Source organism: Micromys minutus (genome assembly GCF_963924665.1).
Source record: "Micromys minutus genome assembly, chromosome: 18".
NCBI lineage: Eukaryota > Metazoa > Chordata > Mammalia > Rodentia > Muridae > Micromys > Micromys minutus.
The window spans coordinates 4,443,355-4,459,344 of record NC_137953.1 but is presented as its reverse complement, the minus strand read 5'-3'; the positions used below and the strand labels follow the sequence as shown (position 1 = coordinate 4,459,344).

The 15,990-nt window shown below is 53.4% G+C and overlaps 3 protein-coding genes across 4 annotated transcripts; 2 read left to right on the top strand and 1 right to left on the bottom strand.

Moving 5' to 3' along the window:
- Positions 1-94: 94 nt before the first annotated feature.
- On the bottom strand, positions 95-3,134 carry HTRA2 (HtrA serine peptidase 2). The gene is made up of 8 exons (XM_080932042.1): positions 2,609-3,134; positions 2,303-2,507; positions 2,019-2,213; positions 1,740-1,772; positions 1,414-1,519; positions 1,236-1,305; positions 599-694; positions 95-432 (listed from the first exon to the last, which is right to left on the bottom strand). The coding sequence occupies exons 1-8, from the start codon at positions 3,112-3,114 to the stop codon at positions 267-269; spliced, it is 1,377 nt and encodes a 458-aa protein (XP_080788168.1). The 5' UTR covers positions 3,115-3,134; the 3' UTR covers positions 95-266.
- A 216-nt stretch (positions 3,135-3,350) lies between these two features.
- Positions 3,351-6,341, top strand: AUP1 (AUP1 lipid droplet regulating VLDL assembly factor). Of its 2 annotated transcripts, XM_080931961.1 has the most exons (12): positions 3,351-3,512; positions 3,591-3,728; positions 3,808-3,958; positions 4,180-4,364; positions 4,594-4,666; positions 4,763-4,836; positions 5,058-5,124; positions 5,224-5,326; positions 5,433-5,549; positions 5,636-5,751; positions 5,936-6,054; positions 6,157-6,341. In XM_080931961.1, the coding sequence occupies exons 1-12, from the start codon at positions 3,376-3,378 to the stop codon at positions 6,191-6,193; spliced, it is 1,317 nt and encodes a 438-aa protein (XP_080788087.1). In that variant the 5' UTR covers positions 3,351-3,375; the 3' UTR covers positions 6,194-6,341. The 2 variants fall into 2 exon arrangements, with proteins under 2 accessions (XP_080788087.1, XP_080788088.1); XM_080931962.1 differs by lacking the exon at positions 6,157-6,341 and having other exon boundaries at positions 5,874-6,008.
- A 334-nt stretch (positions 6,342-6,675) lies between these two features.
- DQX1 (DEAQ-box RNA dependent ATPase 1) lies at positions 6,676-15,037 on the top strand. Its single transcript, XM_080931963.1, has 12 exons — positions 6,676-6,801; positions 7,143-7,388; positions 7,599-7,792; positions 8,130-8,517; positions 8,818-9,051; positions 9,139-9,238; positions 9,333-9,491; positions 9,574-9,765; positions 12,742-12,861; positions 13,012-13,202; positions 14,219-14,409; positions 14,540-15,037. The coding sequence occupies exons 2-12, from the start codon at positions 7,161-7,163 to the stop codon at positions 14,694-14,696; spliced, it is 2,154 nt and encodes a 717-aa protein (XP_080788089.1). The 5' UTR covers positions 6,676-6,801; positions 7,143-7,160; the 3' UTR covers positions 14,697-15,037.
- Positions 15,038-15,990: the final 953 nt, after the last annotated feature.

The following is a 15,990-nucleotide window of genomic DNA, read 5'->3' as shown; positions in this document are numbered from 1 at the left end:
CTCTAAGTTCTCCTAAGTACCGCGTTACCTCCAGCCATTTGGTGGGGGAAAAGATCCAGCCCCCCATTTTTGACTGTAACATGTTGCTAGGTATAATTTTATTTTATATAAAATGTGTTCTTCGGAGCCCAGGCCTGGTACAGTAGTTAGAGGGACCTGCCCTCCATAGGTCCGTTGACTCCTCCTCCACCCACACGTGCTCAGAACCTACGCTAGGAAAGCAAGGAGGAAATTCGAGCAAGAGCTTCAAACTCTCGCCAGTCCAGTCATTCTGTGACCTCGGGGGTCACGTATAAGGTCAGTGTTTCTGATCCACGCCGGATCCGCACCGCCAGCTGTGATTGGGTTCGAACAGCCTCATACACATCTTCAGCATTCCGTACCAATTTCTCCCCAATGGCCAAGATCACATCAGCAGGCCGCAGACCAGCCCTGTGGAGGACAGACAAGGGCAAGGAAGGAGTAGAAGGCTGAGTTCAAGGACACATCTACCCCACCCCCCTCACACCACCCTACCTCACCCCATAGCACCCCACCCCACTCCACACCACCCTACCCTACCCCATCCCACCCCACCACAGAGCAGGCTCCCCATCACCTGTGTGCAGGGGAGCCCAGGATAACTTTATGAATGAGGACACCGTGCTGAACATCAGGAAAGCTGGGCTCTCGGAGCTGTAGTTCAGCAAGGATGCTGAAAGGGCACAGAGCACTGTTAGCCACACTCAAGCCCTCTCCCATCGAGACAGTTCACTTTCTGCCTTCTGGAGCTTAGGAAGTGGGGAAGTTTTATACACATAAAAGATGGCTAATTTCAAAAGATACTACATGGTGTTAAATCAACTTCACTCCTGTCATTCTGAAATTCTGCGATGAGGAAGGGGTAGAACTTAAGCTGAGCCTACACTGGATGGAATAAGAGGTTAAGACACAAAGACGTTCTGATGAAAGGACGAGCTGTCTAGAAGGATAACTAGGAAGATAGAGATGGGTGGAAATGGTCCTTCAGCACTAGGTCAATAGAGCTAGCTCTGCAATAACCAGATGTGCTCAATCTACTGAAAGGTACAAGATGCAGCAGGTGAGGTTATGAGAGGGGACAGCTCTTGTAACAGCAGACAACAGCTTATCTTAGATAAAAAGCCAGTAAGAGAAGAGGGGTGTACACCACTGAGAACCTATATGTGTGTGTGTGTGTGTGTGTGTGTGTGTGTATTTCATGACCCCTAACACACCTGGGGGTCAGAGTCAACATCATCACTCCTATGTAGCGGCGCTGGGACCCACTGGTCCCAAACCAGGAATCTGTAAAAAAGGACAAATGAGCCCACCAGGTGCATTCTTCCCTCACCTCCTACCAGGAGACCCCCACTACACCGTGACCCAATCCCTTTCCCTGTAAGGCAGGCTCACTTTTCTTTTCCCCGCGATGCAGAAACTCCCTAAGGCGGTCAGAAGGAATGGCAAAGGAGATCCCAGCTGTCACCTTCATGGTGTTCACTCCAATCACCTCCCCATCCTGCAGGGACACAGCCCCTTGTCCCCTAGCCCACACAGATGGCAGAGGATGGGGGACACCTGAACAAGAGTAGCAAGGAGTTGGGGACAGGGGTCTGTCTGTCTGTCTGGATATGAGGAGAGGAACAAGAGACTAGAGACTTGAACTCCCTGAATCAGAGGAAAACCCACACTTTCCACAGACCTGGGGCATGGATTCTTAGAAGAACATGGGCACTCACCAGGTTAACCAGGGGACCACCAGAATTTCCAAACTGTGAGATAAAATGAAAGAAAACATCAAAAAGATCTGAAATCTCATGCCTCTGGGAATTTTATGACTTCGGTCATAAACAGGGTTAGGGAAATTCTTCGAATTCCATTTCTAGCACATGAACTAGAGTTTTGCAGCCCAACCTCTGCTCTAGGCCCAGTCACCACGTGTCAGCTGGTGCTCATGACCGACAGCTGTTCTCCCCAATTCCAACCTAGCACCTAATTTCCCTCATATCAAGACGCACATCAATAGCTGCATCGGTCTGAATGTATTCCACGTTGGTTTGAGGGAGTCCCAGGTCCCTGGCTGGTCGCTGAGCGGAGCTGACAATGCCGGATGTGATCGTGTTCTGCAGTGCGAAGGGACTTCCCATGGCAACAACAAACTCCCCTTGCCGGACATCAGCAGAGCGGCCGAGGGGCAGTGTGGGAAGAGGCTCCTTAAGGGAAATGAGTACACCAAAACTGGTCATTTTAAGCAGGGAGCAAGTAAACAGCTGACATCAGAACTGGCCTACTCCATCCCCACCTTGGTTTGAATCCTCAACGTGGCAATGTCTGCTACGGGATCCACAGCTGTGACCATGGCCTCATAAGTGTCTCCGCTAGGCAACCTCACTCGCACTCGGCGCCGATCAGCCACCACGTGGGCGTTGGTAACGATGAGCCCATCTGAAGCCACTACGAATCCGGAACCGTTTGAGATGGGGACTTCACGGCCAGAGAAAGGGTGCCTAGGATGGGAAAAGCACCGATTACACTGCAGCTTCCACCCTATCCTGCTCTCTTGCCTTTACAGCAGTTGGTTTCAACACCTCCTCAACTTCACCATTACCGGCCAAGGATCTCGATATAGACCACAGCAGGGGCTGTCTTCTCCACCACATCTGCGATGAAATTGTACTGGCTCCGGGGAGAGGTGGGTGGCGGAGCAGGAACAGCAGCGAGCACCGTGGAAAGACCCCGCCCCCAACCCCACAACAGCAGCAGCACTGCACCCCCTGCGCCCACCGCCACGGCCAGCCATTCGCGCCGACGGTTTCCAGGGCGCCTGCAGTCCTCCTGGTCACTGGAGCCTGGAGTCCCCTCAGTCAGTCGTGCCCAGAGATCCGGGGCCCCAGACGTCAGATTTGCCCGTGATGCAAGGACCCCCACAGGCACCCGGGCCGGGAGACTGGGGAGCCCACAAGTCATCCGGAGCTGAGGGTCAGGAGTTCCTGACGTCAGCAGGGCCCGGAGGTCAGGGGCTAACAGGGGGCCGTTCCTCCAGAAGATGCCCCCCAAAGCCCGCCATGCCCGAAGGCTCCAGTTTGCAGCCCGCCCCGCCTTCAGCGCAGCCATCAGCTCCGCCTCGGCTCTCCTCGCCCGCCCTACTAAGAGGGCGGTCCTCTAGAACCCAGAAAGCCTTCTAGGAGAAGCAAGGCACGCCGGTATCCGTTCAGTGCATGCCGGGAAATGTAGTCCCTTCAGGACCCGCTCTCTCACGCTTACGTGCACACACAACACACACAAGCACACACATTCCCTCGGGCCGCGAGGCATGCTGGGAACGCTAGCCCTTCCGGGGCGCCTCCGGGCCTCGGGTTGCGGCGCACCCCGCGGATGCCCGAAGACTCCGCCTTCCCAGGAGCCCCCGCGGCTCTGCGAAGATGGCGGCGACAGCGGCCCCGCTTTCCTGAAGCGGCTGCGATGGAACCTCCCCCAGCTCCGGGGCCGGAGCGGCTCTTTGACTCGCACCGGTAAGCGCTGCGGAGGGAAGAGACCGGTCAGCGCGTCCTGTCGGCTTCGGCGCCTGATCACGTCGCCTCTCGCCACAGGCTCCCGAGTGACGGCTTCCTGCTGCTCGCGCTACTGCTCTACGCGCCGGTCGGCCTCTGCCTCCTGGTTCTGCGACTCTTCCTCGGGCTCCACGTCTTCCTGGTCAGCTGTGCTCTTCCTGACAGCGTCCTCCGCAGGTGCGGACTGCGGCGCCGGGGCAGCTTCTGGGCTGGGCCTGGCTCAAGACCGCACAGTCACCGCCGCCTGTGTCCCCAGGTTCGTGGTACGAACCATGTGTGCGGTACTGGGGCTCGTGGCCCGACAGGAGGACTCCGGACTCCGGGATCACCGCGTCAGGGTCCTTATTTCCAACCATGTCACACCTTTTGATCACAACATAGTCAACCTACTCACCACCTGTAGCACCGTGAGTGGGGGGCGAGGCCGAGAGCGCCACCGGGTGGCTCCCTAGGCCCAAGCTCAAGGCTCATTGGGGCTTCACTTGGGTAATACCGAGCCTTTCCCCCAGCCCCATAAATGCCACCCCCACGTGTTACTTTTTCCCTTTCCCTCTCTTTTTTCTTTCTTTCTTTCTTTTTGACATTTCCTTCCATTCTTTTCTTTATGCTTTTTCCTCCCTGCTCTCAGCCTCTACTCAATAGCCCCCCCAGCTTTGTGTGTTGGTCACGGGGCTTCATGGAGATGGATAGGCGGGTGGAGTTGGTAGAGTCACTCAAGAAATTCTGTGCTTCCACGAGGCTTCCACCCACACCTTTGCTGCTCTTCCCCGAGGAAGAAGCCACCAATGGCCGAGAAGGGCTCCTGCGTTTCAGGTGGGTAAGCACAAGTATCTGGCTCCAGTTGAGCGGGTTGCCAAGCTCCTGGGTGAGCTTGCCCTAGTTCGTTTCCTGTCTGGCCACTTTTAGCACTGCCTTCAAAATTCTTAATTCCTCGGTGATCTGGTTATGTCATTGGACTGTTAACTAGTTTAAGTCAGGTGTAAGTGGTTGGCTGGGCTGGGCTGAACTCCCATACTACTCTCTCTCTCTCTCTCTCTCTCAGTTCGTGGCCATTTTCTATCCAGGATGTGGTACAACCTCTTACCCTGCAAGTTCAGAGACCCCTGGTCTCTGTGGTGAGTGCACGTTGGACATGGAGTACTCTGGGGTTTGGAAGGGAAGTTTCATACCTGTGGCCCTGGCTTAGACCTCACTTCATGCCCTCCCTTCAGACGGTGTCAGATGCCTCTTGGGTCTCAGAACTGCTGTGGTCACTTTTCGTCCCTTTCACGGTGTATCAAGTAAGGTACTAACTGTCCTCAGTTTTTGGTGGCTGGGAAGATGTTCACCTCAAGGTCAAGGAAGTACCCTGTCTGCCTGTGGTTTGTCAGTGTCAAAGTTCTAACACAGAAGCAACACTTAGCTGCCTTCTCCCAACTCTCACCACCTCTGTTCCAAGATAAATGGGGGAAAGGCAAGGCGCTTGGCTCCAGGCGCCTTAACAGGGCAGGGCTCTGGTTTTTGTAGGTGGCTTCGTCCCATTCATCGACAGCTGGGGGAAGAAAGTGAGGAGTTTGCGCTCCGAGTACAACAGGTGGTGGTGAACATGGGTATGGTGGGGGTGGGGCCGCTCCGAGGGAGAAGGAGAGGGCGGCCTGAAGAGGCTGCAGTTACAACTTCCAATTCTCCCTAGCTGGTGGCCAAAGAGTTGGGCCAGATAGGGACACGGCTCACTCCAGCAGACAAAGCAGAGCACATGAAACGACAAAGACACCCCAGGTTTCGCCCCCAGTCAGGTGTGTGCACAGAGACGATTGCTCCATGTGGTGGTTTTACTGTCTTGCGTGTGTCTGCCTCTCTTTTAGTAATCTACTCACCTAATTTTTTTTTTCTTTTAAACAGTGCAGTCTTCTTTTCCTTCTCCTCCCAGCCCTTCCGACGTGCAACTGACCACTCTCGCTCAAAGAGTCAAGGAGGTTTTGCCCCATGTGCCACTGAATGTCATCCAGGGAGACCTGGGTATGGGAAAGGGTAGCTTCATGGCCAGGACACTGGGTCTCGGCAGAGAAGGGGACAGGAAATGGACACTACCCCTCTCTTCCCAGCCAGGACTGGGTGTGTAGACTTGACCATCACAAATCTGCTTGAGGGGGCTGTGGCTTTCATGCCTGAAGATGTCACTGAGGGATCTCAGTCCCTGCCCACAGCCTCTGCCCCAAAGGTGAGACACAGGAATAGTCAAGGCCAAGACTTAAGGGCAGGTCTGGGCAGTCTCTGTGCTCCCTCTCCCTGACTTCTCTTTTCGATGTTGAGACCTAGCACAATGCCTCTCTTGCAAAGTAGGCATTCGATGGGTGTTTAATGATGATGACTTCGCAAGCACTCTGACATTGTGATCACCTCAGTTCCCCAGCTCTGGCTTGGTGACCCCTCAGCCCACAGCCCTAACATTTGCCAAGTCTTCCTGGGCCCGTCAGGAGAGCCTGCAGGAGCGCAAGCAGGCACTGTATGAATATGCAAGAAGGTGAGAGGGTTAGAGGACTAAATGTAGGAAGGAACAAGTTGAAGAAAGGCCCGATGAAGCTGATATGACAAAGCCTATACACTCTCTCCTCGTGTCCTACAGGAGATTCAGAGAGAGACAGGCCCAGGAGGCTGAATGAGCCCAAAGGAACAGGATGGTACCCAGAGCCGCAGGACGGAGACTGGGGGCAGCCCTCACCCAGCTAACAACAGGCCGGATGAGTGGGTGGTAAAACGGGAGGGATGGGGCTCCCCCAATCTCACATTAAATTCAGGGTTTTCACTCAAGGTCTCTGTTGCCTCTCTGGGTTCCAAAAGCCCCTTGAGCAGGTTTCTTTTCCTGGGTTGAAGAATATACTATGGGTGAGGATGGTCAGTATGGAAGGAACTGTGAAATTATAAGAAACTGAAGACACCAGGATCCCAGCTCAGTTGTGTTTGGAAGTTGTCACTCCCAAAACTACAAATCCCAGAATGCATTTCATGAGCACAGGCGGGTCATGTTTATACACGCTCAATGTGGCAGCAGGAACTTGCTTTCTATAGGTTCTTAGCCAAGTTAACCAAGGTGGGGCAACAGGCTCCTCCCCAAGAAACCAAGCTCTGGGATTGGAGTTTGAGCTCAGCCTCCAGATGGAGCCGGAATTTACCTTTGTACCCCAGGCAGGTCTGGGTTAGTGGTGCCAGGCTGGGTGTGTCCAGAACTGGCTGCCATCCTGACACTGACACGACTCAGAGCTGCTGGCAGGTTTGAATCCAGGATCATTAATGGCCCTGTTCCCCTGCTTACTATCCCATTCTCTCTTCAGATTTCTTACTTTCCCCCTCTCGGGCCCTTCCCACAGATGACTGCTTCTAACTCCTGCTGTCTACCTGGTCCCCTGTGCTAGTCACAGATCTTTACTACCCAACTGCAAATAGGATAAAAGTCCACTTGTGATGTCCCCTTAGAAACACCCGGCACTGATTTCTAGCGAACAAATACTGCTGGGAAGGATGGACCCTGAGGCATTATCCCCTGTGGGTTGAGGTTGGGAATTTGGTATCAGTCGCCAGATCTAAGGCGTTTTGCTGCCCTGCTTTTCGTAGGTTCTTTGAACAGCCACCATGGCATCTGGGCTGGCAGAAGAGTCTGAACCAAGTCCTGGGGAGTCTGAACTGGCTGTGAACCCCTTTGATGGGCTCCCCTTTTCTTCCCGCTACTATGAGCTGCTTGAGCAGCGTAGAGCCCTGCCCATCTGGGCTGCTCGGTTCCTGTTCTTGGAGCATTTGGAGAGTAGCCCCACTGGAGTGGTGCTGGTGTCTGGGGAGCCCGGTTCTGGCAAGAGCACCCAGGTGGAGGACGATTCTGGGAGTGGAAAGGGGGCAGGGTTAAATGTGCTTTTTTCCCTGGGTAAAGAAAGGGGGGTGTAGGAGAGTTAAGCAAGGGAAGGTGTACTAGGCTGACCCCAGTGGGTGGTGAGATTCAGGCTGGCCATAGTTCCTATTAGCATTTCTGTCTGAAGTCCTCCAATCCTCTTGACAAATTCCCTCTCCCTACCCCAGATTCCTCAGTGGTGTGCAGAGTTTGCGCTGGCCAGAGGATTCCAGACAGGACAGGTTACAGTTACTCAGCCCTACCCTCTGGCGGCCATGAGCCTGGCTTCAAGGGTGGCTGATGAGATGGACCTGACCCTGGGTCATGAGATTGGATACAGCATCCCTCAGGAAGACTGCACTGGGCCCAACACCATGCTCAGGTGGGCCATCTGCAGTCTGACCTGAGCGTAATTCCCCTTACTGAGTAGCCACAAACCCAACTGTCTCGAACCTTCCCACACCCTCCGCTTAACTTGCCTTTGAGTCACGTGATACAGACCTCACTCCCCACCCTCCGCAAGATACAGGGTATAGTCCATGAACCAAGTGCCCTCAGCAGAGATGTGGGGTCACACTTGGTGGTCCACGGGCTTAGGAAGTCCATGACAACTTTTTCTGACCATCAGTATCAAAATCTAGGCCTTGGGGGTGAAAATACCTGGATTTGCACCTGGTTCGTGTCCACACTGACTCCCTGCCCACTACCAATGTCAACAGGTTTTGCTGGGATAGGCTATTCCTGCAGGAAGTGGCCTCAACCCGGGGCCCTGGAACGTGGAGTGTGCTGATACTAGATGAGGCTCAGGAGCGGTCAGTGGCCTCAGATCTACTACAGGGGCTCCTGCGAGATACCAGACTGAGAAACCTTCCAGGGGATCCCAGGGTGGTTGTAGTTACTGACCCAGCACTTGAACCAAAATTCCAAGCTTTCTGGGGCAATTCTCCTGTTGTGCGTGTACCCAGGGAGCCTGGTGGAAATCCCACCCTTGCCTACAAGGACACTGTCCCTGCTGACCTAGTGGAAGCTACCTGCCAAGCTGTGCTTGAACTGTGCCAGCAGGAAGAGGCACCAGGAGACGTGCTTGTATATCTGCCCAGCGAGGAGGTAAACAGAGGGAAAAGGTAGACTATGGGAAGCATTCCTGTGCTGCCTTCCTGTCCCAGAGGCAACACATCTTAGAATAGTGGTTCCTCTTTGCTGAAGTCTTCTGGGGGTGAGGGGATCAAGGACTTCAGAATAAAGGAATTTGATACCCACTTTTAAAATTCCTTATAATACAGAGCTTAGTTCACAGCAAACTAAAACTATAATGAAAGGGGCCTTAGTTTTCATCAGTTTGTCCAAAAGATCTGTGCTCCCCCAAGAAAGGTAAGAACTGCCCTAATTCCACATCCCTCTCCTCAGGAAATTTCTCTGTGCTGTGAATCCTTGTCCAGGGAGATGGGGATGTTGGCTGTCCCAGGGCCTCCACCAAGGGTGCTACCCCTTCACCCTGGCTGCGCTCAAGCCATCCAGACTGTGTATGAAGACTCAGGTGTGAGTGTCCGGAAGATCGTGGTCACTCATTGGCTGGCAGATTTCTCCTTCTCCCTTCCTTCCATCCAACATGTCATTGACTCGGGACTGGAACTCCGCAGTGTGAGTGAGAGGAATGGGGGAGTGGACCCTCAGACAGAAGTGAGCCACTCTGATCTGTCTTGGCCTTGTTTGGGGGCTGGATGACAGGTTTACAATCCTCGGATCCGGGCAGAATCCCAGGTGTTGAGACCAATTAGCAAGTGTCAGGCAGAGGCAAGACTGCTGCGGGCAAGGGGGTTCCCACCAGGTAAGAGCCTTTGCCCTCAGACCAAAAAAAAAGAAAAGAAAAAAATCTCACACAAGCTCTGAGAAACCTACTTCCCCAGACCTTCTCCTTTCAGGCTCCTGCCTCCGCCTGTACCCTAAGTCCACCCTAGATCTAGAGGCTCCCCCACTGCCCCACCCCAAAGTGTGTGAAGAGAATCTGAGCTCCCTGGTGTTGCTACTAAAGAGGAAACAGATCGCAGAGCCAGGAGAATGCCACTTCCTGGACCGGCCTGGTGAGCCCCCCATCCTGACCCCGGGCTGCCTCCGACTTCAGTGCCGGAGCTCGTGATGTCTGAAGCCCCGCGTTCTTCCCAGCACCAGAGGCACTGATGCAGGCCCTGGAAGACTTAGACTATCTGGCTGCTCTGGATGATGATGGAGACTTGTCAGACCTTGGAATCATCCTGTCGGAGTTCCCCCTGCCCCCGGAGCTGGCCAAAGCCCTGCTGGCCTCCTGCGAGTTTAACTGTGTGGACGAGATGCTCACGCTCGCTGCCATGCTCTCCGGTACATCTCTAGCCTCATTTACCTCACTTGTTAGTCAGGACTTTGGGGTTTTGCTGTGCTGAACATCTTACCCAGGGCCTCCTGTCTGTCAGGCAGCTGCTCAGCCCTGCACTGGGGCAAAGCTGGGACCTTTGGTTCTTAGCTCTGTCAGCCTTCCCACCCCCTCTCAGCACCCACCTAAAGAACCAAGTGTCTGCCCATCTCTCCGCTCACCTCACAGCCTTTTCCTCCATCCTTCTTCTCGGTGTACAGACTCTCGCCCACACTAGATCTCACCCGCTCTCTGCCGGCCTTCCCCTTTCCCAGTCTGCCCTGGTGTGGCTCACCTGCTGCATTCCCGCCTCAGTACCACGCGCCCCTGCAATGACAGCTTCCTAGTGAGGGTCCACAGACTCCAGCATTTGCTCACAGCCTGTGTGTGTGTGTGTGTGTGTGTGTGCTCTGAAGCAGAAGAGGATGGCAGGTGTCCTCCTCCTTCACTCTCTTACTCCCCTTATTCCCCTGAGGCTGGGTCTGCTCCTGAGTCCGAAGCTAGGCTGTAGGCTGGCGTCCCAAGCCCAGGTGATTTTCTTGTCCCCAGTTAGAAGGTCATCGGTGTGTGTGGCCACATCAGGTGGCATTCTCATGGGTACCCAGAATTTGAACTCAAAGTGTTCTTAACCACTGAGCCGCCTCCCCAGCCATCACCCTTCTTTGTGAGACAGGATCTTGCTACGTAGCCCAAGCTGGCCTTGAACTTGACATCTTTGTGGTTCAGCGTCCCAGACATTGGGACTGTAGGTGCCCAGCATCTGGTAGTTGTCCATCCCACCTCTGTCCTCATCTCCTCCTTGGGGTTCTCTCATCTTTTCCTTCGTAAATCCCCCAAGGTTGTAGCGTTTGGCCTGTGTGTCTGAACAAGTCACAGTGCTGCTTCTGTACTCGGAATTCCCAAACGCTGCTTCGCATCTCTCTGCCAGGATGAATTCTTAAAAAAGCAGGGCCTCACTATGGTCTTGAACTCGCAGAGCTCTGCCTGCCTCTGCCTCCCGAATCCTGGGGTTAAAGGTGTGTGCCACCACTCCTGGCTTCTTCTCCCCAGCAGCATTCTTTTAGATCTTAGGAAGGAGGAAGTGAGGAGTAAGAAGGACAGAAAGGAAAGAAGAGGGAAGAAAGACATCCAACTCCTCAAGAGTAGCTCCCCCATCTGTACGTCACAGCACGCAGTGCATGCAGAGGCCACCAGAGGGCATCCGATCCCCTGGAACTGGAGTAGCAGGCGCCTGCAGTCCACGGTATAGGTGCTGGGAACCAAACCTGGAACCTCTGCAAGAACAGCCACTTAACTGCTGAGCCACCTCTCCAGCTCCGTGCGCCTCTCTTTTTAAAGTATCACTGTGCGTGTTGTGCATGATGCATGGTGTTTGGCAGCAGGGCCGTGTCACAGTTTGTGTGTGCGCTCAGGGACAAGACTATAGAATTGGTTCTTTCCTTCCACCTATATGTGGGTTCTGGAGGTTGAACTAAAAGGCTAGGCTTATGCAACACGTACGGAGCCATTTTGCAGGCTTCTTTTTCTTTTCCCTTCCCCCTCCCCCAACCCCCAGGGTTTTACTCTGTCATCCAGGATGGCCGGGAATCCACCATATATCTATCCCATGCTAGTCTCAAACGTGCAGCAATCCTCCTGCCACAGCCCCCCAGATAGCAGGATTACAGGCATGTGCCACACAGTTCCTGGCTTCCTAGTAACCGGTTCTACTGCACTAGTCCATAGTGTTTCCGCTCAGAACGAAACTCAGACGCTCTGTCCGCCTGCCCTTCTCACCACTCCACAGTCTTCCTCTCTGTTCTGACTCAGGCAGCGCGTCACCTCTCCTGATCTCGCCCTATCCTGATCTGTCCTCAGAGTTCCCTTCCCAGCTCCCACATGCTTTCAGATTGTGCTCTCTGCATGATGGCAGCCGCCAGCCACCGCCAGTCATTCTTCATCAGGAGCTGTTCCCACCTCCCAGACTGTGCAAACGCTTTCACAGTCAGCCTCTTACCCCGACTGTGCAGACCACTCCAGCCACACGTCACTCATCCCCCACAAACTAGAAGGCATCCAATGCCTCTCCTACGCCACGATCCTTTGTTCTGTGCTGTTCCTACAACCTTAGCCCCACAGCCCCTCCTGACACTGACCGAGGGTCCCATGCTGTGCTCCAACTTGACCCTCATCTCCACCCCCAAAGCCTGGATCAATCCACCTTCTCTTTGCTTTCAGGGTGCTTTATTTGTTCCCCCCTGGTTGGACACTCCTCCCAGACTCATGTGTGTTGGAGGGGAGGGGCATGCTTGCAGACACTGGAGGAACCAGGTCAGCCTGTCCGCTAGGCCGATTGGACAGCAAGCACCCAGGATCTGCCAGTCTCTGCCCACCAGGTTCTGGAGTTCAAGACATAGGTAGCAGGCTAGGCTTTTTCATGTGGGCAGTGGGGGTTCAAACTCAAGGCTTCATTCTTATACAGCAAGTATCTATTGAACCATATGCACAGCCTTTCTCTTTTAGACTCTAATCTTATGGGCAAAAATCGTTTCCAGACATCAGTGTCTATGGGAGATGGGTCTCAGAACGCTTAGTGGATGCCACAAGCCACTGGTGCCTCAGTCTCCAGGATGGATGCTTTAACATTTGAACGCAACCTCCAGATTACTTACAGCACCCCATACTGTGTGTAAACATGATGTAAAAGCCTCCCTATAATATTTAAGGGAGACTAGGGGAGGGTGATCTGCATACAGATGTAGTTTCCTGAATACTTTGAGTTTGAAGTTGATTGAATCCACAGAGCCATGGATGGGGAGGGCTGACTGCACTTGTCTCCAAAGTGCACCCAGAATCTATAGACTTTTAAATTAAGCTCCCAGAGGGTTACTCCAGTTTTCAGCATCCTGTGCGCTGCTGCGCTGCTGCCTGTTCCTCCCAAACCACTTCCTGTGTCCCGCCTCCAGCTGCTCCTGGGTTTACCCGTCCTCCGCTGTGTGCGGAAGAAGCTGCCTTGCGGCGGGCTCTGGAACACGCAGATGGCGACCACAGTTCTCTGATCCTGGTCTATGAAGCCTTTGTACAAAGTAAGTGGTTCAGTCTGCACCCTCAGACTCCCAGGGAATATCCAGTCAGCCCGCGGCAGGCCTCTGTGTTCTGGAAGAAGAGGTCCTCTGCCCAAGGGCTGTACTTTAGGCATCTTAAGAACTTAATTACAGGTGTTTCCCTTCTCCAAGGTGGAGCAGATGAAACGTGGTGTCAGGCTCGGGGTCTAAACTGGGAGGCGTTATGTCAAGCGCGAAAACTCCGAGCAGAGCTCCTGGAACTCATGCAGCAGATTGAGCTTCCCCTGTCCGAGCCAGCCTTTGGCTCCGAGCAGAATCGCCAAGACCTTCAGAAAGCGCTGCTGTCAGGATACTTCCTCAAGGTTGGAGCAAGGGCTGAGCGTGAGCGTGAGAACTCTGCGTGCCTGGTGTGGTGGTGAACATCTTTAATCCTAGCACTCTAGTGGCAGGCAGAACTCTTGAAGTTTGAGGCCTACCTGATCTACGTAGTAATTTCCAAGACAGCTAGGGCTACATAGTAAGATTCTGTCTCCAAATGGGGTGGGGGGTGGGGACGGGTGGAGGGTTGCCTTAGCAGTTAAGAACACTGACTGCTCTCAGAAAACCCAGGGGACCCAGGTTTGGATCCTAGCACCCGTATGACAGCTTACAGCCATTCTTAACTCCAATCCCAGAAACTTAACACTTCAGACACCCAAGAGCAGGCACGTGGCATGCATGATACACGCGGGCAAAATGGTCATACACAAGATAAATCTTTTTTTTTAATTTTAGAAAAGAAGAGAATCAATCAAAAGGCAGGAGGAAGGGAGACTGGGGGAAGAGCCGAGTAGATAAAACACCCTGCTCTCATCTCAAGGACAGACGTTGATCCCTATAACCCTGGGTTCACCTGTAGTCCTAGCACTGGGCAGACAGAGACACTTGGGCCCCTGGGGCTCTCTAGCCAGCCTAGCCTCATGGCGGGTTCCAGGTTCCGTCTCCCCCAAAAAAGGCTGGAGGGCACCTGAGGAGTGACACGAAAGATTGACACCTGATGATGTTCCCCCCACCACCACCATGTATGTGTGTGTCCGTCTGTCTGTCTCATATGATGGGTTTGGAGGGCAAGGGGCCATGGAAAACACCGTATGTTCTTCATCTCTACAATACTCTTAATCCTTCCACAGCCCCTCCTTGTCTTTCCTTCTTTCTTTTTTAAACGCAATGATGAGACAGGGTCTCAAGTCCAAGCTGGTTTTAGACTCCCTAAGTACCTCAGGCTGGCCTCAAACTTCTCTGGCTCCAGAATGCCGGATTAGCGCCACGCCCAGCACTAACCTTCTTTATTTTCTGTGCTTCCTTACTTATTCCACCCATGTATTTGTGTTCCAATGAGGTGGCCCGCGACACAGACGGGACAGGAAATTATCTGCTCCTCACCCATAAACACGTAGCCCAGCTGTCTCCACACTGCTGCTACCGAAACCGCAGGACTCCAGCCCAACCCCCCACGTGGGTGCTGTACCACAGCTTCTCCATATCCAAAGACAACTGCCTTTGCACTGTCTCAGAGATTCAGCCGGAGACGTGAGTCCCCCCACCCAGGCTCTCCCAGGGCCAAGGAACAAAGCCAGGGCTGGGGTGTGAGCCTCGGGAAGGGGGTGGGTGGGAGTGTGGAGGAGAAGCACGGAGGTCCCACCCTGACTTCCTCCCACAGGCTGGCTGAGATCGCCCCTCCATACTTCCTGAGTAACCTGCCCCCCAGTGAAAGCAAAGACCTCCTGAACCAGTTGAGAGAAGGAACCGCAGAGCCGTCAGCAGTGACTGAAACGTCCTCTCCCCAGGAGTATGGAGACGGCTGTGTTCTGCAGTGAGCTGCCTGAGGAACCTCACCACACAGCGCCAAGGCAGCCAACCAGACTTAGAAACCCAAAGGGGAGGGTCAGATACAAGAAATGTTAGGAGGGGACAGATAGAGAGCCACGGTTGAGAACAAGGCAGACACGTCCTTCTCTGTCCATGGGGAAGGGAATAAATACCACTCACTCCGCCCACGTGATGCCCACACAGCCTTGTATCCTTGGGACTATAAAAGATTGGGGGAAGGGCAGAGAGATAGCTCAGGGATTAAGGGCTCTATCTACTCTTCCAGAGGTCCTGAGTTCAATTCCTAGCAAACCACTTGGTGGCTCACAACCATCTGTAATTGGATCCAATGCCCTCTCTGGTGTATCAGCGACAGTGTGCTCATATACATAAAACAAATAAATAAATCTTTTTTTTAAAAAAATTTGATTTTTTTGGTTCTGCAGTGCCATGTACAACATCTATGAGTCAGAGATGATGTGTAAGGAAAGGCTGACTTCTGAGGTGCAGCCTCTTGCCTGCCTCAGACCAAGCCTCTGTGCTGCCTGCTGCAGCTGCTAGTCACACAGAGCATGAGAGATCTGGCCACCACAGGTCTCTGTCCCTGTCACAGTGTTCTAGCCTCTTCCAGAAACAAGATGGGAACAGTAGAGACAAAATGCTCCAGTTGAGCCAGAGAGCTCTGCCACCATCATCCACCTGACAAAAGCCTGCAGCCTCTGACTCACCTACAGTCTGCATTCTCTCTGACTTTTCATTATGTGTACTGTGTGCATTTGGATGCACACCCAGAAACATACGGTGGTCAGAGGGCAACTCGTGGGAATTCCACAAACTTGGCCCTCGAGATCAAATTTCAGATTGTCAGGATTCCATCTTCCCATCTAGAAGATGTCATATTTTTCTTCCTGGCGGCATTCCTTCCCTTCTGCCCGTAGTCTGTTCTAGTTTCTGTCTGGCACACACTAAATGTGCTTGTGGAATACCGTGGTAAGAAAGGTTCAATCCACAGAACTTCCCAGAGTGCCCCCTCCCCACACCCCTGTAGTTCTTGGCTCCACCCCTGTGATGCCAGCGGATCCCCCAAAGGCTGGCTTCAGGGATTTCTCTCTAAACTGAACATTAGTTTTACTGTTAATCTTGCCCGCTGGTTTCCCTTCCTGGTCCACAGCACCGCTGACTTCCTGGCCTCTACATCTCCAGTCTTAAGACCATCTTTGGTTCTCAGATTTGCCACTCCCAAAGCATGTCCCTTGCTCAGTCTTAACACGAGCCCCAAGAACTCTCCACCAGCTCCCCATC